This window comes from Eutrigla gurnardus (assembly GCF_963514095.1).
Source record: "Eutrigla gurnardus genome assembly, chromosome: 4".
NCBI classification, from domain to species: domain Eukaryota; kingdom Metazoa; phylum Chordata; class Actinopteri; order Perciformes; family Triglidae; genus Eutrigla; species Eutrigla gurnardus.
The window spans coordinates 9,601,377-9,627,575 of NC_139918.1; the positions used below are offsets into that span (position 1 = coordinate 9,601,377).

Genomic DNA, 26,199 nt, shown 5'->3' on the forward strand with positions numbered 1-26,199 from the left:
TTAATGGGAACGTGCATCAAAGACCGTGAGGCCGTGAGGGGGGACGTTGGGTTTGATCCCCAGTTTATTGAAGCCATTTTATCTAAAACAAGGGAATAACTTATTTGACAGGTAAGTCTGGTCTGGGATGATAAGATTCTGGTATAAATGCTCAAATCCAGCTGTAAAAAAAAGTGAAATAAAAAGCCAAACTTTTAGATAACGTATTTTGTGTCAAAGTGACATGCCGAGTGCTTCACATTGCTATTGACCATTTCAAGCCCTCACAGCCTCTCACACTCAACCATTCACCAGGTAGCGTCAGTTAAGTCCCTGAGGGTTCAGGGTTTAGGGGGGACATTGGGATTGGGCCAAAGAGCAGGAAAAAAAAACCTCCACAAAATCATAAAGTGTGTCTTACCTTTGCCGTTTTATGGTCAGAAGTTATATTCCAGCTTGAAAAAGAAAATGCTAATGTCTTGTTGGAAATTAATCATGAAGTTCTTGGTTTACATGAAGACTTTTTTTTTTGAAGACTGAAGCGTGCACCCTTCTGATATTTTTATTTCTTTTATTGACATGTGCTATTCAAACATACCTCTACAGGTTTCATTGATACAATAGAATTGCCAAGTTGGAAAATATTCATATATATTCAAGTTGTTAGTATAGTCAAGTGTTAAAAGTGCCTACAGTCGTAAAAAGATACCTTTTCTCTTAAGCACAGCTAGTGTTATTAATATACAGTGTTGAGTGGTGCTGCTACCATGTCCTTTTGTAGAGTCCTCCAGTTGTGCACAACGTAGACAGCAGATATCCTGCTGCATCTCCAGTCAAGTCCCATAAAAAGCTCGAGACGGAGTGGGAATCAGACACCAAGTGCATCACATGTTTATAAGTCAGGCCTCATTGAGGAATTCAAAAGCAGATAACGTGACCTTGGCTCAACACCCACCTAGTAGGGCCAAATAAAGTGAAGTCTAAAGAACCTTTTGGATGAAATAGACATTTGCTTTAAGAGCCTGAGATGAAGGTGCCAGCTCCACAAGTGCCAAATATAAGTAAATATAAGTTTTAATACCACATGCAGACATATTCTGCATTTAACCCTCATGCCCTCCTCGGGCATTTTTCCCTGATTTGTGTTTTTGATCTGGTGATAATTTTGGATGTGTTACAGCTTGCAACTCTTCTTTTTAAATAACATTTTTGAAATCCAATGATTTTTTATTTCACGTCTTTTATAATCTTTTGACACATTTTGCACCCTCTGGTAGTGATGGTGAGATGAAGCCTCATGAAATATCAAAGCCTCTCAGCCAGATGAACCACCAAAGTGGTTTGACCCCAAAGCTTCAAATATGTACGCTAGGGACACCTAGTGGTGAATGAAATTATGAAGAAAGTAAAAGAGTTTCCAGTCAACCTAACATGAGATGTTTGCTATATGTGCCGATCCAACATCAAATCATTTGAGAATTAAAGTCATCTTGGTGATACATGTGTGTGAGTGTGCCTTTCATAAATAGTTCCTGAACTCAAGGTAGAAAATAAGTACTTTGGTAAACCACAGACCTGGATTTGAACCTACAACACTTTGATAATGTGTCTCAGTCCTTAGCCACTACACCACCTGAAACATGAAATAGTGGTAATACTTATAATCATATGTAATAATAATAATTTGTAAAATAAGTACTGGATCCATGGAGGTGGGTCATTGCAGCTCTATCCTGGATTCAAACTTGCAACACTTCAACAACAAGTCCAACTTCTTAACCACTACACCACTGCGTCTTTGTAGTATGACAAGCAGTAGTAATAATTACAATAATGATGTATAATAATAATGATAAAGTGCTATATTAGTCAAAGTGGTAGGCCTACACTGCAATTCCACCTTGGATTTGAACCTACAATGCTTTGATAATGTGTCCATTTTCATAATAATGATGTATAAGAATATATAAGAATAATGAATAAGAATAATGATAAACCCACGAGTTAGTATTCGTGTATGAGGCATCTTTATAGTCGTAATGTCCCACCAATTGTAAACCTGTATCACCGCGGTACCTGTATCGCGAAACAGTAGCCGGAAACGAAGCCTTGCTCATCATACGCAACGTAATTTTGCCGAGGTGAATCAGATCTCAACACGGAGCTTCGTTGGGGGGGGGAGCCGAAATTCTCGACACATGCCTCGAAGCCTCGACGCAAACCATAACATCACTACCCCCACCCTCTGGTGTTGATTACCCTACCTGCCCTAATGTGTTGCACCTGTCCCTCGTCAGCTCCCTGCCTCCCTGTGTATATAGTCTGTGTGTTTCCCCTGTCTCGCTGACGCGTCATTGTACTGTGTCACTCCCTGCATGCTGCACCACCCCGGTTATTTGGATTATTTGTGTTCCTGTGTCCTGCCTCCCGAGTGCCTTTATGTTTTGTAAAATTTTGTAAGTGTTTTTTTGTCTGACGTTTTTGCCTTTATGGTCTGCTTAGTTGATACTTTGTTTTAGTTTAAGTTTTCTTTTGTATTTAGTTTATAATTAAAATAAATCCTAAGTCGGCGGGCCGGTCGACACCTGCCAGTGGTCCTCAGTCGGCGGCTCGGTCGACACCTGCCAGTGGTCTTCAGTCGGCGGCCCGGTCGACACCTGCCAGTGGTCCTCAGGGCCTTTCCACACGAAAACGTTTTCAGTGCGTAAACGCAGAAGTCTTGTGTGTTTCTCCCTGCCGTCCATACGGATCCGGCGTTTCCGCTGAGTGAAAACGCACTTTTTTGAAACCAGCTCTCAGGGTGGAAAAGAAAAAAACGGTCCCCCTCCGTTTCGTGATCGTTTTCGTGTGGACGGCGAAAACGAAAACGCTGATGTCATCGCCCCGCTCCTCGACCCTCGAGCCTGACTTCTTCCCCCGCGACGTCTCGTATATTCGTATATATTCTGCTCGTCTGTACGACGGCGTATCAGGGCCGCTGTATGAAAAAAAAACGAGAGAGGGGGGCGATATTCCGGTGTTGGGGATGTAGCAGGAGCAGATTTGGTTATCAACAGTTAATTATTAATGTCAATATGATTATCGATATTAATAATTATATTTAATATACTATCATGATATAATCATGAATAAACGGGGCACCACCCTGGGATCAGGGAAAAGATAACCTAAAACTGTATTCAGTCTCAATATAAAAAGGTTTTATACTCGCATGCCAATTATCATGATCATTGGCATAGAAGTATAAGAACAATCTAACAATGAAAAAAAAGTGAAATTTGAGCACTAGCCTTCACAACCTGCTGTTATCCAGTGACATATACGCAACAAGCACAAGAGACCGCTAGTTATAATATAATAAGATTTATTAAAATCAGTTCCTCCTCCTCGCCCTGTTCGTCTTGGGGAGTGTGAAAAACGAGTAGGCAGTTGAAAGTGCAGCTGGAGTGGCAGTGTTTTCTGGGGTGATCCAGGTCTCTGTGAGGGCCAGGAAGTGGAGAGTCTGCAGGGAGGCATAGGCTGAGATGGTGTCCGCCTTCTTGACTGCAGACTGGCAGTTCCACAGCCCCCCTAGTACCTCAAGTTCCTTACCGGTGGAGAATGGTGGGTAGCAGAGATTGGATGGGTTACAGCCTCGAGTGAAGGATCTTCGGTAAAATCTTCTCCAGTGTGATGTCCTGACTGGGATAAGACACATGGCTGCGAGGGGGGGGGGGGTTGAGATGTTATACCTACCTCAATGGACTTCCTCGATGGACTCCCACAGATAGACTCCCTTTGTCTTTGTTCAGATGTCTTTGACTCACACAGATAGACTCCCTTTGTCTTTGTTCAGATGTCTTTGACTCCCACAGATAGACTCCCTTTGTCTTTGTTCAGATGTCTTCGTTCTGATGGCCTGACGCTGTAGTGACAGCCTTTTAAGTGCTCAGTTTACCGCAAGTACTGAGTGTGACCCCTCCCTCCAATCCAGTCTATTCACTACAGCTGAGCTGGCTGAAACAAGCTGATTGCTCACTTAGCATAGACAGCTTCACAAGAATTTGAACAACAAGCTATCAATACTAGACTAAATGTTACAACAAGCTTTACTCACACACTGCCTAAACCCAAATCTACAATTAGTTTCTGACTTACCAACAAGAGACAAAGCAGCTTCCTTCCTTTCTCCAGACAAAATGTGGTTTGAAGGTTTGGTCTGAAGGTTGAGGTGTGGGACGCAACCTTCGGAGCAACATAAGGGCCGAACAGTCCGTGTATTCCTTGAAACACGTGGGAGTCCAAACAGTCTGTATATTCCATGGAAAAGAGGTTAAACAGTTCATTCAGGTTAAAGTCCATAACTTTGACGGAGGCATTGTCTGGGCAGAGATTGAGGCAAAGTCTGGGCAGAGATTGAGGCAACGTCTGGGCAGAGACTTCTAACTATCTAACCTATATTAAACATCACTAAGGCACAATTTGTACAAACATCAGCATTATCATTTAATTCGAGAAATTTCAAACAGGACATATTCCTACTATGAAAAACAGAACGAAGAAGGAAGGGGAAAGCGAGGAAAAGGAAAAGGGGTTAGTGGTCGCTAGGCTTACACAGAGGAGGTTGAAGTTAGCCTGTGGGACGTGTGTGGTATCTCTCCAAAACCCAACATTTAGTATGGCTTTAGCCTATGTGTGTCCTGTTTCCCTATGATAGATAGATTGAGGATGAATCTTATGCCCAGGTTCCTGGGGTCTACTGAGATCGGGATTGCATTGCCAAGACTATAAACCAAACGCACTTATGAAGGTTGCACCACAGTTGTAATAGCGGATTGAAGGATTTTCGTGACCAGGTATCTAAGGCATGTAAGGTGTTATTGAGCAGGCTGGAGTGTAAGTTGACAGTGGCTACGCTTCCCTGAGGGGGTGTTGCCTAAGTTCTGCAGTTGTTGCCACTGTGAGGAGGGTTTGATGTTTAGGTGTTAGTGCATGCGGTTACACCCTACTGTGGCTATGGTGAGTCTTCTCCTTGCTGAGAGGGAGACTGCCTCCCCCTTTCGGGTGTGGCAACTGCAATCTCTAAGAGGTGTGAAAGGTTAGTAGGGCTTGATCTGATTCGCATGAACCCACTTGTATGTGGCTGGGTGCCTTGGTTGTGAGACCCTGATGCGGTAAGCCACTGGTGATAGCTTACCGACGATCTCAAAGGTTCGACTCCTCATGAGGATGTCGTCCACGTAGATGAGGTTGCCGTGTGCAGCCGCGTCACTCATTGCCTTGTCGAGGAAAATGTTGAACTCGGCTGGGGAGTTCGAATACCCAAAAGGACACCTGCCAGTGGTCCTCAATCAGCAGCCTGTTCGATACCTGCCAGTGGTCCTCTGTCTGCGGCCCGGCTGACACCTGCCAGTGGTCTTCAGTCGGCGGCCGGTCGACACCTGCCAGTGGTCTTCAGTCTGCGGCCCGGCTGACACCTGTCAGTGGTCTTCAGTCGGCGGCCCGGTCGACACCTGCCAGTGGTCTTCAGTCGGCAGTCCGCTCCACGCAGCCATCCGGGAGTCCGCTCGTCGCCAGTTCCGGTCTTGGTTGCGCCTCGGCCGTCCCCAGTCGCTGCACAGGCGGAGCCTGATCCGTCCCCTGTCCCTGCGCCGGCAGTGCTTGCCCGGCCTCCCAAGCGACCCCCCTCGCTGGGTCACCCTCGTGCTCGGCCCCACCCACTGGGAGCCCTCCTGCCCGGCATCCCGAACAGCCCCGCCCCCGCTGGGACACCCTCCTACCCGGCCTCCCGAGCGGCCCCTTCCGCCTGGTGGCCCTCCTGCCCAGCCTCCTGAGCCCCTACACCAGACTCCCTCCACCCACCCTACCTTGTTGTTTCCGCTGTCTTGACTCCCCCACCCTCTGGTGTTGATTACCCTACCTGCCCTAATGTGTTTCACCTGTCCCTCGTCAGCTCCCTGCCTCCCTGTGTATATAGTCTGTGTGTTTCCCCTGTCTAGCTGTCGCGTCATTGTACTGTGTCACTCCCTGCATGCTGCACCACCCCGGTTATTTGGATTATTTGTGTTCCTGTGTCCTGCCTCCCGAGTCCCTTGTGTTTTGTTAAATTTTGTAAGTGTTTCTTTGTCTGCCGTTTTTGCCTTTATGGTCTTCTTAGTTGACACTTTGTTTTAGTTTTAGTTTTGTTTTGTATTTATTTTATAATTAAAATAAATGCTTTTTTTTTACTGCATTTGGGTCCTCACCTCCATTTTCCAAGTCCCCCCGTGACAGAATGACGCGACCAAAAGAGGACCCAGTAGTTCATGGTCAGGAAATCATCAAGTGGTATCGGGACTTTGTGACCAATCTTGCTAGCAGGGCTCGCCAAATTGCTGCTAGCTAGCTTTTTTTTCAAGCCACAGCTAAGCCACCAGCCCATGTCTCAGTCACAGCCATGCCACCAGCCCAGGCCTCAGCCACAGCCATGCTACCAGCCCAGGCCTCAGCTCGATGTCCAATGTCGGCTGCCCAGCCGACACCTGCCAGTGGTCCTCAGTCGGCGGCCCGGTCGACACCTGCCAGTGGTCCTCAGTCAACGGCCCAGTCGACACCTGCCAGTGGTCTTCAGTCGGCGGCCCGGTCGACACCTGCCAGTGGTCCTCAGTTGGCTGCCCAGCCTACACCTGCCAGTGGTCCTCAGTCGGCTGCCCAGCCTACACCTGCCAGTGGTCCTCAGTCGGCGGCCCGGTCGACACCTGCCAGTGGTCTTCAGTCGGTGGCCCGGGCGACACCTGCCAGTGGTCTTCAGTCGGTGGCCCGGGCGACACCTGCCAGTAGCCCTCAGTCGGCGGCCCGGTCGACACCTGCCAGTGGTCTTCAGTCGGCGGCCCGGTCGACACCTGCCAGTTGTACTCAGTCGGCGGCCCGGTCGACACCTGCCAGTTGTCCTCAGTCGGCGGCCCGGTCGACTGAGGACCACTCGCGTTCTGTCTCTTGACATTCGCCGCGACGCTACCAGAATGCATTGCATGGCTTTTCACATAGACAATGAATGGGACGCGGGGAAACACCGCCCATGTCTCAGTCACAGCCATGCCACCAGCCCAGGTCCTCATTTGCATAAAATTGAAGTTTAATCTACTTTATGCTAATCAGAGGCACCGGGCTTGATTCGCCGCCTTGGGAACGCTCGCGAACGGTCGTGAAAATCTTCTAAACTGAATGTTGTCGATCTAAAATAAGGACAGATTCAGCAACTGCATAGCTTATTTCTCGCATGAAATGTTTTCAGAAACACCTTTCGGCAAACTATTTTCGTAAAATAAGAGAAAGTTTCCAAACGAGCCGCCATGTTGGTCTGCGTGAACTCCGGAGCAGACAGGACAGCAGTGAAAGCGTTCGTCCAATCAGGTGCAGCCATGAAGTGTGCGCGTGATTGTATGAAGGAGAGCGCCTGTCAATCATCCTCTAGTGGCAGCCCACCAAGCGTGCAATACTGGGAAGCGGCGCGTCCACTCGCGTTTAAAATCGCCCCTGTTGACACGTACATGCAGGGTTCAGCGCTGCACCAGAGAGAGGAAAACCAGACCAGGTCTCACTCTGAGGAATTCATCTCGACCTGTTCCAACTCCAAACCAAAGTTTGAGCATTTTTTTGCCAAGAACTTAAACAATGTGGCAAAACAATAAGATGACTCAAGAAAAACAATACAATAAAAACAATCTCCGTTTTTAAAAAATGGACTGATACCGCCTGTTAATTTCAATTTGTTTCCTTTCTTGTTTCCTCTTTTTGCTCTTCCTTTGAATTTTCTCTTTTTATTTTACTTATTGTGTATATATGTTATATGTATACCTCACACTGTTTTGGTGCACATATATTTTTGTGAAAAAAAAAAATTAAATAATCCACTCATCCCCAGATTGCTGCTTCATTACTGAGCGTTTTCAGCCACCCTTTGCCTCGCGAGTTTCAAGTAATATCTTCTGTATTTTCTCCAGAACGAACCCTTGTTTCTGCGTTCATCATTCCCTCCAGACCTCCCTGCTCAACTCATGCTGCTCCATGCTCGCTGCTCTGCCAGAGCTCCTGCTTGTCTGCCACCTGATCTCAAAGCCACACTACCACCAACCCCTGGCTCCATTCCCCTCCACCCTTCCCGCATCCACTGCTAACCAATAACCTCCGGATCTATTCACCACCATCTCAGCGTTCTGCATCTGGGTTCTCAAAGCTTCACACTGCACAAGTGTTCAAGTCATCTTAGTAGCTAATTGCATTGGTAGCATCCCCTGCTTTCTGGTCTATGTGACTCTAAATGGACCATAATTGACTAAATGGAAGTCACGCTGGATTGAAGAAGACTTGTGACCATAAACTCATGTTTACAATGTTTATTAAGATAAAGTGTGAAATAGGTTAATTTTCTCATGGACTTGTATACAATCAGGCTTCTATGATAATAATAATTGCTGTAATAATTCCATTATAACTGTTCAAAATATATATTGGCCCATCTCAGACATTTAGGGCTTTTAGGGCATTTAGAAAAACCCGTTGACACCATGCAGAGAATCAGAATCAGAATCAGAAAAGGTTTATTGCCCAATTCATTTTGACATATGTGGAATTTGTCTTGGTCATAAAGCTGTAGTCTATGATTTGAAAAATTTGTCAAAATTGAGCCAATAGTAGCCATGCGGTCCGGGGATTGTGGCGAGCAATCGCCGAGCAGTTTGGGATCAGGGACGTACTGCAGTCGGGGTGAGAGAGAAATCTGACCGGCACCCGCTGCATTTACACCGATAATGTTTCATCATTCGTGGCAGTAATAAACACTATTACTGCTTTGTACATGTTGTGGAAGTCCCGGACACACCGGGAAACTAAACGGCGTCCTGCCTGAGTTTATACACGGAGGGAATGTTCCCATTCATTATCTATGTAAGAAGCCGTGCAATGCCGTCGGGTCGCGGCGAGTTTCGAGAGACGGCGCCGCCGCTCGCAAGCTCTTGATAATATTTTAAACTGAGCGTTGTCGATCTCAAACAAAGACAGATTCAGCAACTGCATAGCTTATTTCTCACCTAAAATGTTTTCAGAAACACATTTCGGTGTGTATGTGTGTGTGCGTGTGTGTTTGGGGGGGGGGGATGCTTTTTTCAAACCTTTCAAATCGTAGACTACAGCTTTAAGTGAGCACGATATTTACAAACAATAAACAGTAAACAATAAAGCAAGTACTGCCATCAAGAACACAAGTTGACGTCAAAAATAAAATAAGATCATTTCCAAAAATAAAAAGCGGAGGCTGCAAGAGCCGTGGCAGTGTGCTCTTGATGACTGAACTTTGAAAGGTTTTGCATTGAAGCAGTCGCAGCTCAGATTTTGTTGCTGTGCACAAGCAGCTGACATCCCTGTATGTCAGGTCTCCATGGGCTATAGGGTCGCTGATGCATCCTCATATGGATGGAACTGGTGGCACATCTTTGGGCATCTCCAAAACGGTTTCCTCGTTGACAAAAACCAACTTGAGTGTTGTGTCTGTCTTTTGCAAACAGCTCTGTGGCGTCAGGAATATCTGTCCCTTCTCTGACCAGACTGTCATCTTCAGGACCCCTCCCAACCATCCGGTGTTAGAAGACTAACAGGACTGTGTTTTGAGCATAGAATCAGCAAATACACATAATAATAGCCACATAGCATCTATGCTAACAGCATGTGGACACAGAGCACATGTAGTAAATCTTTTTCAAATAAACAAATAACATCTAAGAAAGAATTGAGGAAACAGACTGTACACCATTAATGACACCCTCAGTCAGCGCTAAAGGAGGAGGAGGGGGAGATGGGAGAGGAAGTGGTGAGGAGGGGGGAGGAAGAGAAGAGGAGGGTAGGAGAAGAAGAGGGGAGGAGAGGAGGAGGCTGGGAAGATGAAGGAGGTGAAGTCATTCAGCTCTTAAATGACTTCTGTCTAGTTGAGTTTACAGAACTCAACACTGTTTCCATAATTATAAAGACAAAGTCCAGCATGGAGAGTCTCAGTGAACCTGGTCTGGACTCTGTGGAGGAGAGTCATGGTCTCAGAGACGCTGTAGAAGGACAGAATACCTGCTCTGTGATCCAGGTACACTCCTACTCTGGAGGACGGAGGACCTGAGACGGGAGTTTGGACACCGTTGTACCAGAAGTTATAACTGTTATTGTAATATTGTAACGACCAGGATTTGTCATTCAATCTAAACACATATTGATTCCCTCCTCCTGCTCTGCCGATACTCTTGTATGCGACTGATACATCAACTCCACCTCCTCTCCTCTCCACCTCCCAGTAACAACGTCCAGTCAGACTTTCTCTACTCAGGACCTGATAACATCCAGTGAATCTGTCTGGGTGAGGAGAATAAGACTGCTGTTGACTCATAAATGTTGCTTTTCTGTTCCCCTCAGATAATAACAGATGTGTGTTTGCCGTGTTTGGATCCAGTGTGATTTCACGTGAATATCTTAAGAATTCAGCTCTGGTCCTGGGCTCTGGTTGTGGCAGTAAAACATCCAGTTCAGTCCCTGAGATGTTTGTCCATTTGTGTCTCAGAACTTCCTGTATCTCATCTCTGACCGCTGACACAGCCGCTGTCACATCTTCAAAGTAGCGCAGAGGACGGGTGTTGATGCTGGATGAGTGTGTGGACTCACTGAGTGGTGATAGTGACGGGTAGTCGTGTAGAAACTGGTTGTGATCCTCTGTGTGTGAGAGCTTCTCCAGCTCAGCGTCTTTCCTCTTCAGCTCACTGATCTCCTGCTCCAGCTTCTCCTGAAGCTCTGTGACTCGACTCACTTCAGTTTCCTGCTGGGATCTGACCTGCTGCTTCACGTCAGAGCGTCTTTTCTCCATGAGACGGATCAGCTCAGTGAACATCACCTCACTGTCCTCCACTGCTTTATCAGCAGAGTGGTTGATAGCCTCCACCTCCTGTTGGAGCAGCTTCACATCTTTGTCTCTGTCCTGGATTCTCTGCTGGATGTTTAGTCGACTCACATCCAACTCTCTCTGCCTCTCAGTCCTTTCTGCTGCAGCTGAGACTGTGTCGTGGCCTTTGTGTTCCTCCACAGCGCAGAGATAACAGATAGACTGCTGATCAGTACGGCAGAACATCTTCATCACCTCATCATGACGAGAGCACACGTTCTCCTGGAGCTTGTTGGAGGGCTCCACCAGCTGATGTTTCTTGAATGCTGGTGATTCATAATGAGGCTGGAGGTGTTTCTCACAGTAAGAGGCCAGACACACCAGACAGGACTTGAGGGCTTTCAGTTTCCTCCCAGTGCAGGAATCACAGGCCACATCTTCAGGTCCAGCATAGCAGAGACCAGCAGGAGCAGCTTGGAGTCCAGTCTTCTTCAGCTCCTCCACCAAAACTGCCAACATGGTGTTTTTCAGCAGGCTGGGCCTCGGTATGAAGGTCTTCCTACACTGAGGGCAGCTGTGGATCTCCTTCTCATCCCAGTAGGTTTCAATACACTTCATGCAGTAGCTGTGTCCACAGGGAATAGTCACCGGGTCCTTCAGTAGATCCAAACAGATTGAACAAGAGAAGGTTTCCTGGTCCAGCTGAACTCCTTTCTGCGCCATTTCACCTCTCAGCGACGACGACTGTCTGAGTTTCACTTTGTTAGAAGTGAAACTGGTCTGAGGTCTGATCTCAACAACATGTGTTTCTGCAGTGAATGTGGCCTGTCAGCTGCTGCACTTCACCGCCATGTTGGTTCCACCCGTCCTCACACGGTAGATCTGAAGGGGAGGGAACAAGGAAATGTGTGGACAGAGTGGAGCTGGCTGTGTTTGAGAGCAGAGAGAGGAGGGAGGAGTTCTCAAGCTGAGACTCCTTCCAGGAAGAGGAGCGGGTTGAGAGAGAAACTGTTTGTGTAACACTTTATTAACAACAGCGCTCATTTCTCATTCAGAAACACGTTTAGGAGGTGAACTCTTGCTTTCAGGTCAAAATGAGAACGATAGAGAGGGACGACTTCACTTAAAAACACATGAAAACGTCGCTGGAACATAAATACCGTATGTTGTTCTGGAATCAAAGTCGTCTGAATATCTTGTTGCTTAAAGCAGAAGGAGGGAGGTGGAGGAGTGGTGAGCGTCAGAGCCACTATCCAGGATGAAACAATCAAGATCCAGGAATCAGGAAGTAGACCTGAGGGCTATTGCACGAAGGCAGAATTAACTTCAACTTCAACTTTATTTATAGAGCACTTTTCATACATAAACATGTAACACAAAGTGCTTTACACACATCAAAAAGAAAATAGAAAAAACAATAGAGACATCCGGGATAAATGAAAAAGCCAGCCTTCAACTAGTCTGGTCTGATCATCCTGGCTTAATTAGTTGCACGTACACCAAGCCAGGATGAGAAGCGGCGTCTAAGTCAAGCCAGGTGCAAGTAATTCTGTTAAGTGAGCGTTCACGGATTTCAAAGGAAGACCGCGAGGTCGAGCACAGATTGACTGATGCAGACATGGAAAAGACGTTGTTAAAAGAATTTTCCCATAAACGAATAAATTCACCCAAGGAGGAGATTGGAGACATAAGTAAAGTCGACGTCTGACTTTAATCTTGTACAAGAGGAGCAGTTACAATGCAACAACGTGTGAGGATGCTACAGAGGAAGTGCTCCAATCACTGTTGTGACTTGAGTCTTTTAAAGGCACAGGAGATAACGCGTCACTGACAGTTAACCTTCATGTAGACCAAGACATCATGACTACCAGGCCTCTGATAACATTTAGGTCAGCCATGGGGATACCAAAGTAATAAACAGTTCAACACATAAAGCTGTAACCTGAACAAAGAAAACTTTAAGACATGAGGTTATACAAAATTCTTATAACATTCCCTCCTGTTTATGCTTATCTCAAACATAATCATTAGTTAAATGTTGTGGAGTGTGAGAGCGAAAACCCTGTCAGGCAGCTTCTTAGCAACTTCAGTATCCATCTTTACATTCAGGCAGGGAAATTCTCTCACGGCCCCTCTGCCTACAGGCGACCGCCCTATGGTCCTCCAGTCCAATTGGGAAAATACAGTGAATCAAAACAGAGTTATACATAGCACATCTAGTAAATCTAACCTCTAATACCTTTAAAGTTTAATAGGAAGGAAGAATAGAAATCAAACAAAACTGTCCAACGCAGGCTGGTCAACCCATCGATCCCGTTAGTTGAACCTGACCCTGCCTAGGAAATCTCACCCTGGACTCGTATATATATATATATATATATAGTGGAGATAACATCCTTCTCTTAGGCTACACTCGTAATGCTTATCAGTTTTTACATCTTCTTTTTGGGATTTTGTGTAAATACATCATTGTGCTGTGGAATTTATGTTTTTATTTCAACTCCAGTGTCACCATAGAAATCCTCCAAGTCCCCGAACATGTCCTCAGCTTCCAGATCACCTGGAACTTTCTGCTCACCTAGGAGTCGGGAAGCACACTTCACAGGGGTTATTTCATCGTCACTGTAATCTGATAGATATGATGTTGCATCACCTTTATCCTCCTCATCCGGCACTCTGGTGTACAGTAACATCTTGTTCATGGCAACGTCAATCAGCCTCTGAACTAAGTCTCTCAGGAATGGAACACAACGACAACACGACGCAGTCATAATTATGGTCATTGTTTGTTGCTGTTGGTGTGATTTCAACCCATTTTGAGAACATATCTACTATTACCAGGCAGTATTTCTTCCCCTCTGATTTGTTTAGTTCGATGAAGTCCATGCATATTGTTTGGAATGGATATTCAGCTTTCGGGAACGCTCCTCTTTTAGGTCTCATTCTTCCTTGCGAGTTGTGCTTGGAGCAAATCAAACAAGATGCACAAACATTTTTAGAGTAATTTTGGAATCCATACATTGTTTTAGGATGGATGGGCTATCAGCTACAAAAATCTAATCTGAACCCTGTCCCTCTGTTGCTGCGCGTTTAGCTTCTTCGTCTGCTTTGCGATTTCCTCGTGAAACTGGATCAGTCCCGGTAGTGTGTGCTGCTCATTTACAGACTGCAACTGCTTTTGGTAGGAGAATAGCATCCAATAAAGTTAGAATCAAATCTTTGTGTTGAATAGCTTTGCCTGTGGATGTTACCATGCCTCTGTTTTTCCACTGTTGTGTGAAAACATGCAGTGTGGAGAACGCATACTGGCTATCTGTGTAGACTGTGATAGCTTTCCCTTCCCCCAATCTACATGCCTCCGTCAAGCTACTATCTCTGCTGCCTGTGCTGAGAAATGTGATGGCAAAGGTGAGGATTTCAACACCCTCCCCTGTGTCACCACCACACACTACTGGCATTCGTGCCATCTGGATTTTTCCTGCAGGAACCATCAACAAACATTGTTATGTCTGGATGTGTGAGTGGTGTATCAGTCAGGTCTGCTCTCAACAAAACAGTCTCCTCAGTTTTAGCTAAGCAGTCATGTTTCTCACCGTCCTGTTCGTGTGGCAAAAGTGTGGATGGATTCAATGTGTTGCAGCGTTCGATTGTCAAATGTGGCTGCACCATTAGTATCGTCATACAATTGAGATGCCGTGCTGGTGACATGAAAGCTACTTTGTTTTGCATCAGAAGTACAGAAACCGCATGTGAAACCTTCAATGTCAATGGATGAAACAACACGAGTGAAGCTGAACTTTGTACAGCAATAGCTGCTGCCTGCACGGCCTGTAAGCATGGAGGCATAGCTCTTGCTATGGGGTCAAGTTTAGAAGAGTAATAAGCTATCGGTCGTAGTTTTTGTCCAAAAGGCTGTTAGAATGCTGGTCATGAATCCTTGTCTCGCGTCACATGTTTGGATGAAAGGGTTTTTGTAGTCTGGGAGTGCTGATACTGATGTGCTCACTAAAACCTGTTTTAGTTGTTTGAAGGATTGTTTTGCCTCTTGTGTCCAAATAATATTATCCCCGGCTGCCATAGGTTGATCATAGATTACACCCTGCAGTGGTTGTGCTAATTCAGCGTAATTAGCAATCCATTGCCTGCAAAAGCCTGTCATGCCTAACATCATTTGTTTTGTTTTTATGGTTTTGGTTTTGGAGCTTGCAGAATAGCTTCTTTGCGTTTGTCATCGAGATGTTTTCCTTCCTGAGATATGTTAAAACCCAAATACTTCACCGTTTGTTTCCACAACTGGAGTTTGTTTCTACTTGCTCTGTGACCTTGTTCAGCCAAAACCTTCAGCAGCACCAGAGTGTCTGTTTTACAGTCAGCTTGAGTTTTTGAAGCTATCGAAATATCATCGACATACAACAGAATTTGACTTTGTTTTGGTGGGTTAAATTTGGCTAGATTAGAAGACATTGCCTGCGAGAAAATGGTAGGACTTTCACAATTTCCCTGAGGGATCCCTGTGTAAGTGTACTTCTTTCCTCTGTATTGAAATGCAAACCAAAACTGTGAGTCTGGGTGCACTGGAATAGAGAAGAAAGCATTCGCTAGATCAATGACTGAGAAGAATTTGGCCTGTGGACTTAACTCATTTAGCAGCGTATGTGGATCTGGCACTAGGGGCGCCCTTGGTATCACAGCTCTGTTGACAGCCTGCAAGTCTTGGACCATGCGCCATCCTGTAGACGGTGCTGCCTTTTTGACGGGAAACAGAGGTGTGTTACAGGGTGAATCAGGACATTCTATGATGATCCCTGCTTTAGCCAGATCTTTTAATGATTGGTTCTATGCCTGCTTCGGCCTCTGGTTTTAGTGGATACTGACGTTGATATGGTCTGAATGATCCTTTTGGTGTAATTTTTATTGGTTCTATATCTTTTATTTTACCCACATCTGCAGACCCAGTTGACCATAATATTAGTGGAACACCTGTTAACTGATGTTCTTCTTCAGTTAATTGGTAACATTCTGCCATGTTTTGTTTGTTCCCCCCTTTTAGATGAACAGCCTTTGTACCGTTTTGTTACCCAATTTAGCTGCATGATATAAATCTCCAATTTGGGTAAAAGGCTAACTCCCCAATAAGTTAACTGGGCATAGTTTTGAGATGGCCATCGATGTTTGTACTTTTACAATGCAACAACGTGTGAGGATGCTACAGAGGAAGTGCTCCAATCACTGTTGTGACTTGAGTCTTTTAAAGGCACAGGAGATAACGCGTCACTGACAGTTAACCTTCATGTAGAACAAGACATCATGACTACCAGGCCTCTGATAACATTTAGGTCAGCCATGGGGAGACTAAAGTAATAAACAGTTCAACACATAAAGCTGTAACCTGAACAAAGAAAACTTTTAGACATGAGGTTATACAAAATTCTTATAACAGACGCGTGTGGCTTTCTTCTCTGCCGCGGAGCAGAGGCTTATAATGGAAACTTATGAGGAAGTGAAGAGTATGATATGCAAAAAAGGAAACACGGCCGCTATTATTAAAGAACGAGAAAAGGGCTGGCAGGCAACAGCGGACCGACTGAATGCGTAAGTGGCACTCATTTTAACAAATTAACATGTGAACATGTTGAAAATGATCACTCGAAGTTAATGTTACTCTGTAAATTTGCCAGGCTAATTGTAAACACTTATCCACAATGTACACGACATCCATATGTTCAAATATCTCGCTCTCTGCACATATTCAGAACAAACATGACTGGACCAAAGAGGACTTGGCACCAAGTGAAGGTCAAATACACGAACATTTTGCAGGGTGGTAAGTGCAATGATTTTTATACCAATGTACACATGAGTTACAGAAATTAGTAAGAAGCTGTCTGCTTACATATTTTACTGTGTATTGATTTTTAGCGGTCAAGAAAAAGGCTAATTTATCAGGTACGGGGGGTGGCCCACCAACCACGGACCTAACGCCAGCTGAGGAGCTCGCCCCTTATTTCTAACAGGACCCAGAAGATGTACATCGTGAGAGCCAGTCTGCCAACATTGTGAGTATTGACTAAGGGAAAAACCATTATGCACAATTTGTGCTATGCTAATTCCTGCTTTGAAAATTGATGGATGTTTTACAGAATTCACACACTGTCAGGCAGCTTTATGCTACTCACCTGAAAAGGCAGATAGAGCTGGCAGATCTCAAAATCAATGTACAAAGACGAAAGCTACAGGAAGTTGATCTGGACATTGAAATAAAAAGGAGGACACTACGGAAACTGGATCTTGAAATCCTTAAACTAGAAAGAGAAGTTAGCTATTTCATAGCACACTTTAAGCATGACTGTATCACAATGTACTAATCACTTTTTTCTCTCTCTTATCTCTCTCTCCCAAGCTGGGTGATTGACTACAGAAAATGCAAACACAATTGTAAGTTGTCCTGTGTACTTATTTCAGTGTTCAAAGGGAAAATCAAATGGCCAAAAGAATGGGCTTCATCTACAAACAAAATCAACTAAAATAATTTCTAATGTACTGTTCCCTGACCAGCCTCCCACTGATGTCATCATCATGCAGTCCAGCGTTGTCCCAGTCCACTTCTGCTTGCACTGTGGGGGCCCTTTCCTTCCTGAGACAGGCAATGTTGTGCAGAACGGTGCAGGCAACCATTATGTCACATGCCCTGTCTGGTGTGACCCTGAGGTGAGGCACTGAAAACGGGACTTCAGGAGGCCGAATGTCATTTCAATTCGGGCCCGTGTTCCAGCATGTGTCCGGTTATAGGCCTGCTGTTCTGCTGTCTGTGGGTCCACAAGGGGAGTAAGTAAGAACGTCTGGCATGCATAGCCCTTGTCTCCCAGCAACACACCTGATATTTCACCTGTGAATATAAAATGTAATCGTTAAAACTATAGCATTGTATACCTTTTGACACTGATGTTTTTAAGGTCGTTTTCAATAAAACCCAAAGAACAAAGAATGTGTCTCTTACCTTGTGATAATCTCTGGTAGACATTACTGGCCCGAAAGATTCAAGAGTCGTGGACCGAGCCGGGCCACTTTGCCTCTATATTAGAAATGATGTTGTCGGCATCACAGATGACCTGAAACCATACATTATAATGCCTGTTAATCATATAATATACATACATATAATCAGAATTAATTCATGTAGTTGACAGTAGGCTATCCATAAGTCTTTCTCACCTGAACATTGATGCTAGGGAAGGATTTTCTGTTCACAAAATCCCCCTCATGTTCCCCTGAGGGCCGTTTGATGCGCACATGTGTGCAGTCCAGCGCACCGATGACATTAGGGAACGCTGTAGCACAAAATAATGTGTTATCCGTCTCTGTTATGATAGGACACGTTTTGTAATATTTAATACATACCAGCAATCTTGTAGAAGTCCTCTCTGATGTAACAAATTCTTCTGTGTCCAGGGAAGGTGATGAATATGTTTGAAATGGACTTCATTGCCAGGTACACTGTTCTGATAGTGCGGCAAATAGTGCCTTTATTCAAATTTTCAGCATCCCCTATGGTGTATAAAAATGTGCCACTTGCGAGGAAACGCAGTGTTACACATATCATTTGGGGTATGGTGAGGGCTTGGCTCCGAGCTGTGCTGTGTTGGACTTTACGACCCAGCAGTCGGCAAATGTAACGGATCCCATCGCCCGAAAAGCGATAACGCTCATATAGGACTTCTTCAGGTAAGGCCAGTGGATCAAACCTGTCCCAGAACACTCTCTCACACCGGAAAGCCCTCCTGAGGATAAGCGCCTCATCGTCGATCACGTCATTCAGAAATGGACAGGCCATTGTGAAAGACGGATCACATGTCAATGGGACCCTTATATGCCGATTGCTCTCATCTTTGACTTAATTGAAAACACATTTGCAACTTAATTGGTCATTTATAATTATCCCAACAACTTCATATGTTCTGTTATATTCTGTATTCTGCCTAGACAATTAAATAAATCAAAGTCTAGACCTAGCTATTTATAAAACTTCTGACAGCAATATGAGCAAACTATCACACGAATGATTCTAATGAGGCTGCCTAAATGGTTCTGTTAAATTAAATATATTAAAAGACTATTTAACGGACAATTTATTCCTGGAACTTTCATGCAGGCGAATGAAAATGAACTAGGTTTAAAACAATCATAAATAATTTATAATAATCTGAGAATAATTATGAAACATGTTTATATTCCGATTGGAGTGACAGCTGACTGAACAGATAAAGCAGCAGGATTAATCAAGCCTGGCTGTTAGCCTGGTCTGGACCAGGCTAACAGCACAGAATAAATCTCCATGGTAACTTAGGTGCCTGTGCTTTCGTGCAACCGGATCATGGATAAAGTAAGCCAGGATAACCGGAATATCCCGGCTTAATCCCTTATCTAGGTTTCGTGCAATAGCCCTCTGGTCAAGATCCTGCCTGTGTCAATGGTTCAGATGGTGGTGGGAGGTATTTTCTTGGCACACGACCTGAGTATTGTTATCAATCCCTTTACGACCACAGTGGACCATCTTCTGATGGCTGCTGCCAGCAGGATAACATGCTGTGTCACGAAGCTCAAATCATCTCAAACTGCTTTCTTGAACATGACCATGAGTTCACTGCACTCAGTCAGATCTCAATCCAGTAGCACCGTTGGGATGTGGTGGAACGGGAGATTTACATCATGGATGTGCAGCCCACAGATCTGCAGTGTGATGCTCTCATGTCAATATGGACCAACATCTCTGAGGAATGTTTCCAGCACCTTGTTGAATCATAAATGCCACGAAGAATTTAGGCTGTTCTGAAGGCAAAAGGGGGTCCAACGTAGAAAACATCACTTCATCCCCACTATTTAAATCCACACTCAAAACTCATACAATTGCACTGTCTAATTATAACTGCCAAATTTTAACTGTTGCTAATTGTACGTTTTGTAAATTGAAAAATGGACTTTTCATTATTCACTCTATGTTGTCCTTGAGTGCTCAGAAAGGCACCTATGAATCAAATGTATTATTATTATTATTATTATTATTATTATTATTATTATGTGTATATGGACAGTAATGAAGCTCTATGGCGCGGCTAAAGAAGATATATTTAATACTTGTTAGTAGTAAATCATGTTGGTGTGAGTCGTTTCGTGGATTTGTTGACAGTAAGGAAAGTACAGACTTGACCCGAGGGGTATTCCACCAAACTCGCTAATTAAGGCGGCGCTTACCTGGTTAAGCCTGGTTAGAACTAACAGCAATTCCACTTGTGGCTAAACCCATTCCATTAACGCATTTCAGCCATGCCTTGTTAAGGCTATGTCATGATGTGTGTTTTTTCCTAGTTTGATTTCCTGTTTTATTTTGTAATTTTGTCCCCTGTGTGATTTCCTGTCTTGTACTTCCTGGTCCTTGTTGTTTCCGCTGTCTTGACTCCCCCACCTAGTGATGGTGAGATGAAGCCTCATGAAATATCAAAGCCTCTCAGCCAGATGAACCACCAAAGTGGTCCGACCGCTTCAAATATGTACGCTAGGGACACCTAGTGGTGAATGAAATTATGAAGAAAGTAAAAGAGTTTCCAGTCAACCTAACATGAGATGTTTGCTATATGTGCCGATCCAACATCAAATCATTTGAGAATTAAAGTCATCTTGGTGATACATGTGTGTGAGTGTGCCTTTCATAAATAGTTCCTGAACTCAAGGTAGAAAATAAGTACTTTGGTAAACCACAGACCTGGATTTGAACCTACAACACTTTGATAATGTGTCTCAGTCCTTAGCCACTACACCACCTGAAACATGAAATAGTAGTAATACTGATAATGATATGTAATAATAATAATTTGTAAAATAAGTAATGGATCCATGGAGGTGGGTCATTGCAGCTCTATCCTGGATTCAAACTTGCAACACTTCAACAACAAGTCCAACTTCTTAACCACTACACCACTGCGTCTTTGTAGTATGACAAGCAGTAGTAATAATTACAATAATGATGTATAATAATAATGATAAAGTGCTATATTAGTCAAAGTGGTAGGCCTACACTGCAATTCCACCTTGGATTTGAACCTACAATGCTTTGATAATGTGCCCATTTTTATAATAATGATGTATAAGAATATATAAGAATAATGAATAAGAATAATGATAAACCCACGAGTTAGTATTCGTGTATGAGGCATCTTTATAGTCGTAATGTCCCGCCAATTGTAAACCTGTATCACCGCGGTACCTGTATCGCGAAACAGTAGCCGGAAACGAAGCCTCGCTTGTCATACGCTACGTCATTTTGCCGAGGTGAATCAGATCTCAACACAGAGCTTCGTTGGGGGGGGAGCCGAAATTCTCGACACATGCCTCGAAGCCTCGACGCAAACCATAACATCACTACCCTCTGGACACGCTCGTGAAAAGCCACGCACTTACAAACTACTATAAAATCATCATGCATCAATAATTTTTTCTACTTTTTTTTCATAAATCTCTTCAACAACTTCCACCTTGCTCAAAACTACCAAACATTCAATCATTTTCAGAATTTTAACCCTATAAATACCAGTTTGAGTATTTTAATTTTGTAATTTTTAATGCAAAAACCCCCACCAAAAATGAGTTATTTTCCATATAATAAATCGGAGGTGGATGGGGCTTTGGTGGGAATTAGAGGCTTGGATATGTCAAAGATTAGAAACAAAACTGATTCGATTGCATTAGTATTTTTTCTGTAGTACCAGATACTCCCTCTGGACACCCTCGTGGCGAAAAACGCCCCATTGACTTCCATTCAAACCACATTTTTTAATCTCACGGGCATTGCAGTATAAAACCATGCATTCTGGTATGTTAGCTTTTCATTATGAATAAAAGTAGTGATATTTGACAATTTTACTGTATTTCACCATATTGAACCATTTTCCCATTGTAGGTCGATGCATGAAATTCTTGCCAGTTATATTATGGAGCTGTGTGACAAGGCTTTTTTTTTCTCTCTCTCTCTCTCTCTCTCTCTCTCTCTCTCTCTCTCTCTCTCTCTCTCTCTCTCTCTGTGTGTGTGTGTGTGAACATGTCCTCTTGCCTTTGATCTACTCAAAAACAAAATCAACTGTTAGTGTGTTTATGCACCTGGCTGCTTTCACAGCCAAAGATAAACATGTAACTTGGCTGAGGGGTCATTTTATTAATGAGCAGAGAAGGAGAGAGACCTGGAGCAAAAATGAGGAGGCATTATAGTGCAGAAGAGGCTTTAGAAATAGTCATGCAACCTTTATCTGCCAGCGAGCTGCAGGACTCATCTGAAGAAGACACAGGCTTGGAGGGGGAGTCTTTCACTGCACCACTGGAATAAAGACTCCATGATGTGGCATCCTCTTTTACATTTAGGTCATTTAGCAGACGCTTTTGTCCAAAGCGACTTACAATAAGTACATTTGTCAAAAGAAGGAAACAAAGAAACCACGACGTATCATTGCCGATGCAGTAAGAGCTAAAAATAGAACAAGTGCTAGGTCCTCATCTGAGTAAAGTAGTACTTTTCACCTTTCCTTCACCTTTCACCTTTCCTTCATCCTGACATGGTCCAAAAGTGCAGAGGACACTGGGGACACTAACAGTAGAAGAACAGGTCTCTGTCTGGTTGATGCTGCACTACATTTAGGCACCCAGGATGCCGCCGCGGCCCACGAGCAGTGGCGGCGCCAGGGAGGGGCTTGGTGGGCTATAGCCCCATCAAGAATTGTGTCAGCCCTACCGTTAGCCCTACCATAAAACCACCAAGAAAAAAACAACAACAAAATAACCAAGAAAAGTGCGGGGTTCAACAGCAGCACCACGTCACGTCGTAACGGCATTCAGGCAGCTGCGATGACAACTGTCACTGATCTGGGTTCATTAACAGACTGTACGTCCGTACGTCAACGTCACTCATGTGAGCCCGCTTTTAGTGTATGCTCGACACAGAGACAGCAGGCTACTAGTTTGTAAGCTACCTGGCTCTAGCAGTTCGCGTTAGCGGCTTATAGTCACTTACGTTAAGTTAACGTTAGTAAGCTGGTCAAAATTGATCATGGATACATTTGTTTTTAAACGTCGTCGGACGGAACAACAGATGGCGGTGGCGGGCGTGTTGGATAAAACTACGCACTGTTGACACCTGCAGGGGAAGATGACCACTCGGGTCCCGGCTGTTAACGGAACTATTCACGTTTCGCTGTCTCTGTCTCTCTCTCTCACTGTGTGCGTGTTTATAGCTGTGGGAGGGTGTTGTCAGCGCCGCCGCCAGGATTCAATTTCAATGTACGCACAGAAACGGCAAATACAACAACAAATGGAAAAATACTTTTTTAAGACAAAATCTAATGTTTTCAGTATCAGTGAAACAGTAGTGTATATCATGGTGATAGGCCCCGGTGCAAATAGTTTTTTGTGCCCTCCATCCCCGACCTAAACACAGGCGCACGCTTGTGAGCACTCCACGCACGCACACACACGCTGGGACACGCACAGTACGGTATGATAACTCTCCCGGCCCGGGGAGAGAGACGTGCATCGGCTCGGCCCACAGTGCTCAGCAGCAGAGAGGTGACGAGACTAGAGCCGAGCTGTATTGTGTAGTGGAGAGGGGCCAACACACGCTATGCGTAATTGCGCACACACGCGCGATCGTCCTCTCAAATGCGGCTGCGTCCGGCCCGGTTCAGCAGCATCAATTTTTTTTCCACCTTCAAAAAAAGTCCTCCCAGTGCGTACTGGATTCCGGCTGGCAGCGCCACTGGGTGTTGTTATATATTCACATTGAAATCCTGACATTGATTTGAGCCCCACCGTCGTATGAGTTAGCCCCACCGTAGTTGAACCAGAAAAAATACTCTGGCGCCGCCACTGCCCACGAGATATGCCATATCAAGAATCCACGATGTGACATCCTCACTGTTAGTGTCCCCAGTGTGCTCCGTGTCCTCGGTGTCATCTGAATGAAGGAAAGTAGTCAATTTGAGGAGGGCATGAGGGTTAAATCATTTTAGGACAGGCACAAGAATTTTAGAACCGTTTTTATTAACTGTAAACAAGAATTTTAGGACCGTTTTTATTAACTGTAAACAAGAATTTTAGAACCGTTTTTATTAACTGTAAACAGTTCCAAGGCTGAAGCTCTGTCAAGTCACCTGCAACACAAAGACAAGTATATTAGTCATGGTGAACAGCAGTACAACAGCCAAGCTTCACTTTCCCCCAATATACCGTAGCCCTTCATTCCTTCTTTGGACCCAGTTGACAGCCTTGGAGGAAAAGACTGATTGAGTAAGGAAATGACTCCCATTGTTGAAACAGGCATACGTGACTATCGAGCTGAATGAAAGCTGTTACCGTTTACATTCCCAGGTTTCTCAAAGTAAAGTTTCAAAATGTTCTCACATTTTCCAGAGATATTTTAAGCTAGCTATGGTGAGATATGAACACGCTTCCGGTGGTTTTCAAAGTAAATGACTTACTAATGAAAGGTAATTACAAACAACAGTGGTGCTTTTGATTTGAAACAGGATGTACAATGCAGGTTCTCTTTTCAGCCTAGTGTTGACGTTAGGGGCGTCACAGTGGTGTAGTGGTATTGGATGTTAACGTAAGGGAATCTGACGCAGCCACTGCCAAAACATATTCTTACTAAGAAAATCATTCAAGACACCATGCCAAAGGTAATAAAATAATGCAAATACAACAAGAAGTTCCAGTTAATCATAAATAATATAGTTTCTGGCGTTTCATTGATAAATACATCAACTTTCTCACATCACCTCAACCTCAAGCAATAATAATAATAATAATAATAACTTTATTTTTAAAGCACTTTTCATACATTTGAAAATGTAGCACAAAGTGCTTTACATGTTTTAAAAACAACCCCCATCCCGCCCTACCCCACCCAAGGCCCCAACCCCAGCACATATAAATGCACACACATGCACACATACACACTCACACACTCACACACACACACACACATACACACACATACAAATACGATTGATCTTAAAAACATGTGGCTGAACACAGAGGAGCCAGGTCAGGAAACGCTGTCACAGGAGGGCATCTGAACCAGGGGCCGCCCACAGCCCAGGCCAGGACACCTCCTCTTAGGCGCCCACCCAGCTACAGGCCAGTGAGGGCCCCACAGCAGCGCGGCTAAGCACTGCCATAGGGCCCCCTACCAAGCCTAGGTGATTTTTGCCACGAGAGAGAGGCATCCCAGACACGGCCGAGTGCAGCCCCCAGCGCAGACAGCCCCCACCGAGGAAACACTGGAGATATTGAATAAAAGCATAAAAGAGCTAGGGACAATAAAAAATAAATAAATAAATAACTAAAATAAAAGGAAATAAATAGCAAGAAATAAAATATAAATTGGCTAAGAGAATAAAATATTAGTTAAAAGCCAGGTTAAATAGGTGGGTCTTGAGCCTGCTTTTAAAAATATTAACATTCTCTGCGGCCCTCAGGTCCTCCGGCAGGCTATTCCAGACGGGGGCCGTAGTGCTGGAAAGCTGCCTCACCGTAAGTTCGTGTTCTAGCTTTAGAGATTATCAAAAGGCCAGTGCCGGAGGATCTCAGGGTCCGCGAGGGTTCATATGGTAAAAGCAATTCTGAAAGATAAGAAGGTCCCAAACCCCTAAGACATTTAAAAACCATTAAAAGGACCTTAAAATCGATCCTAAAACACACAGGGAGCCAATGCAGTGATTTTAAAACTGGTGTAATATGAGCCCGCCTTCTGGTCTTCGTCAGAACACGTGCTGCTGAGTTCTGTAATAGTTGTAGACTTAAGATGTTTCTTTTTGGAAGACCAGAAAGCAGGGCATTACAGTAGTCAATACGGCTGGAAATAAAAGCATGCATTAGCGTCTCTGTGTTAGCACGGGAGAGAAGGGGACGGACTCTGGCTAATCATCGCATGAAGTAATTCATGGATGCTAGATTCATCGATCAAAGTGCAACGTCGCACGCAGTGACATTGTTAGGCCTATTTTAGGAGATACCCTTAATAGTTCCCAGGCCCCCCCAAATAATATGGCTCTTTATTTTCAGAATAATCTCATACTGAAAAAAGGTTATACAGAGAGTTTTAGGATCATGGCATCAAAGTCTATAGAAAGAATATACTTTAGAAAGAAGCATTTCCGTGAATTTGTCTTTTTTTTTTTTTTTTAAACAGACACTGTATCCTCATTTTGCTGGAATAAATATGGAATTAATACATACACAATACAGTGTTTTGGGTAAAGTTCATATTGATGTCAGATTTCTCTGTGACCTTTAGAACTGGTCTTGGTTTA

At 44.3% G+C, this 26,199-nt stretch overlaps 1 protein-coding gene and 1 long non-coding RNA gene across 2 annotated transcripts; one reads left to right on the top strand and one right to left on the bottom strand.

Moving 5' to 3' along the window:
* Positions 1 to 8,520: 8,520 nt before the first annotated feature.
* On the bottom strand, positions 8,521 to 12,678 carry LOC311012981 (tripartite motif-containing protein 29-like). The gene is made up of 2 exons (XM_084008836.1): positions 10,636 to 12,678; positions 8,521 to 10,095 (listed from the first exon to the last, which is right to left on the bottom strand). The coding sequence occupies exons 1-2, from the start codon at positions 11,570 to 11,572 to the stop codon at positions 9,914 to 9,916; spliced, it is 1,119 nt and encodes a 372-aa protein (XP_083864962.1). The 5' UTR covers positions 11,573 to 12,678; the 3' UTR covers positions 8,521 to 9,913.
* A 3,737-nt stretch (positions 12,679 to 16,415) lies between these two features.
* On the top strand, positions 16,416 to 17,834 carry LOC311013009. Its single transcript, XR_014597097.1, has 4 exons — positions 16,416 to 16,673; positions 16,769 to 16,905; positions 17,250 to 17,284; positions 17,405 to 17,834. It is a non-coding gene; the product is annotated as an uncharacterized lncRNA (long non-coding RNA).
* The last annotated feature ends 8,365 nt before the right edge of the window (positions 17,835 to 26,199 follow it).

What these genes read in the sequence shown, in the direction of transcription:
- LOC311012981 (XM_084008836.1), bottom strand. Translation starts at nt 11,572, where the DNA reads ATGGCGCAGAAAGGAGTTCAGCTGGACCAGGAAACCTTCTCTTGTTCA. An exon ending in CCCGTCACTATCACCACTCA is followed by an intron (nt 10,096 to 10,635) that starts GTGAGTCCACAC and finishes CTCCCGTCTCAG; the next exon opens with GTCCTCCGTCCTCCAGAGTA.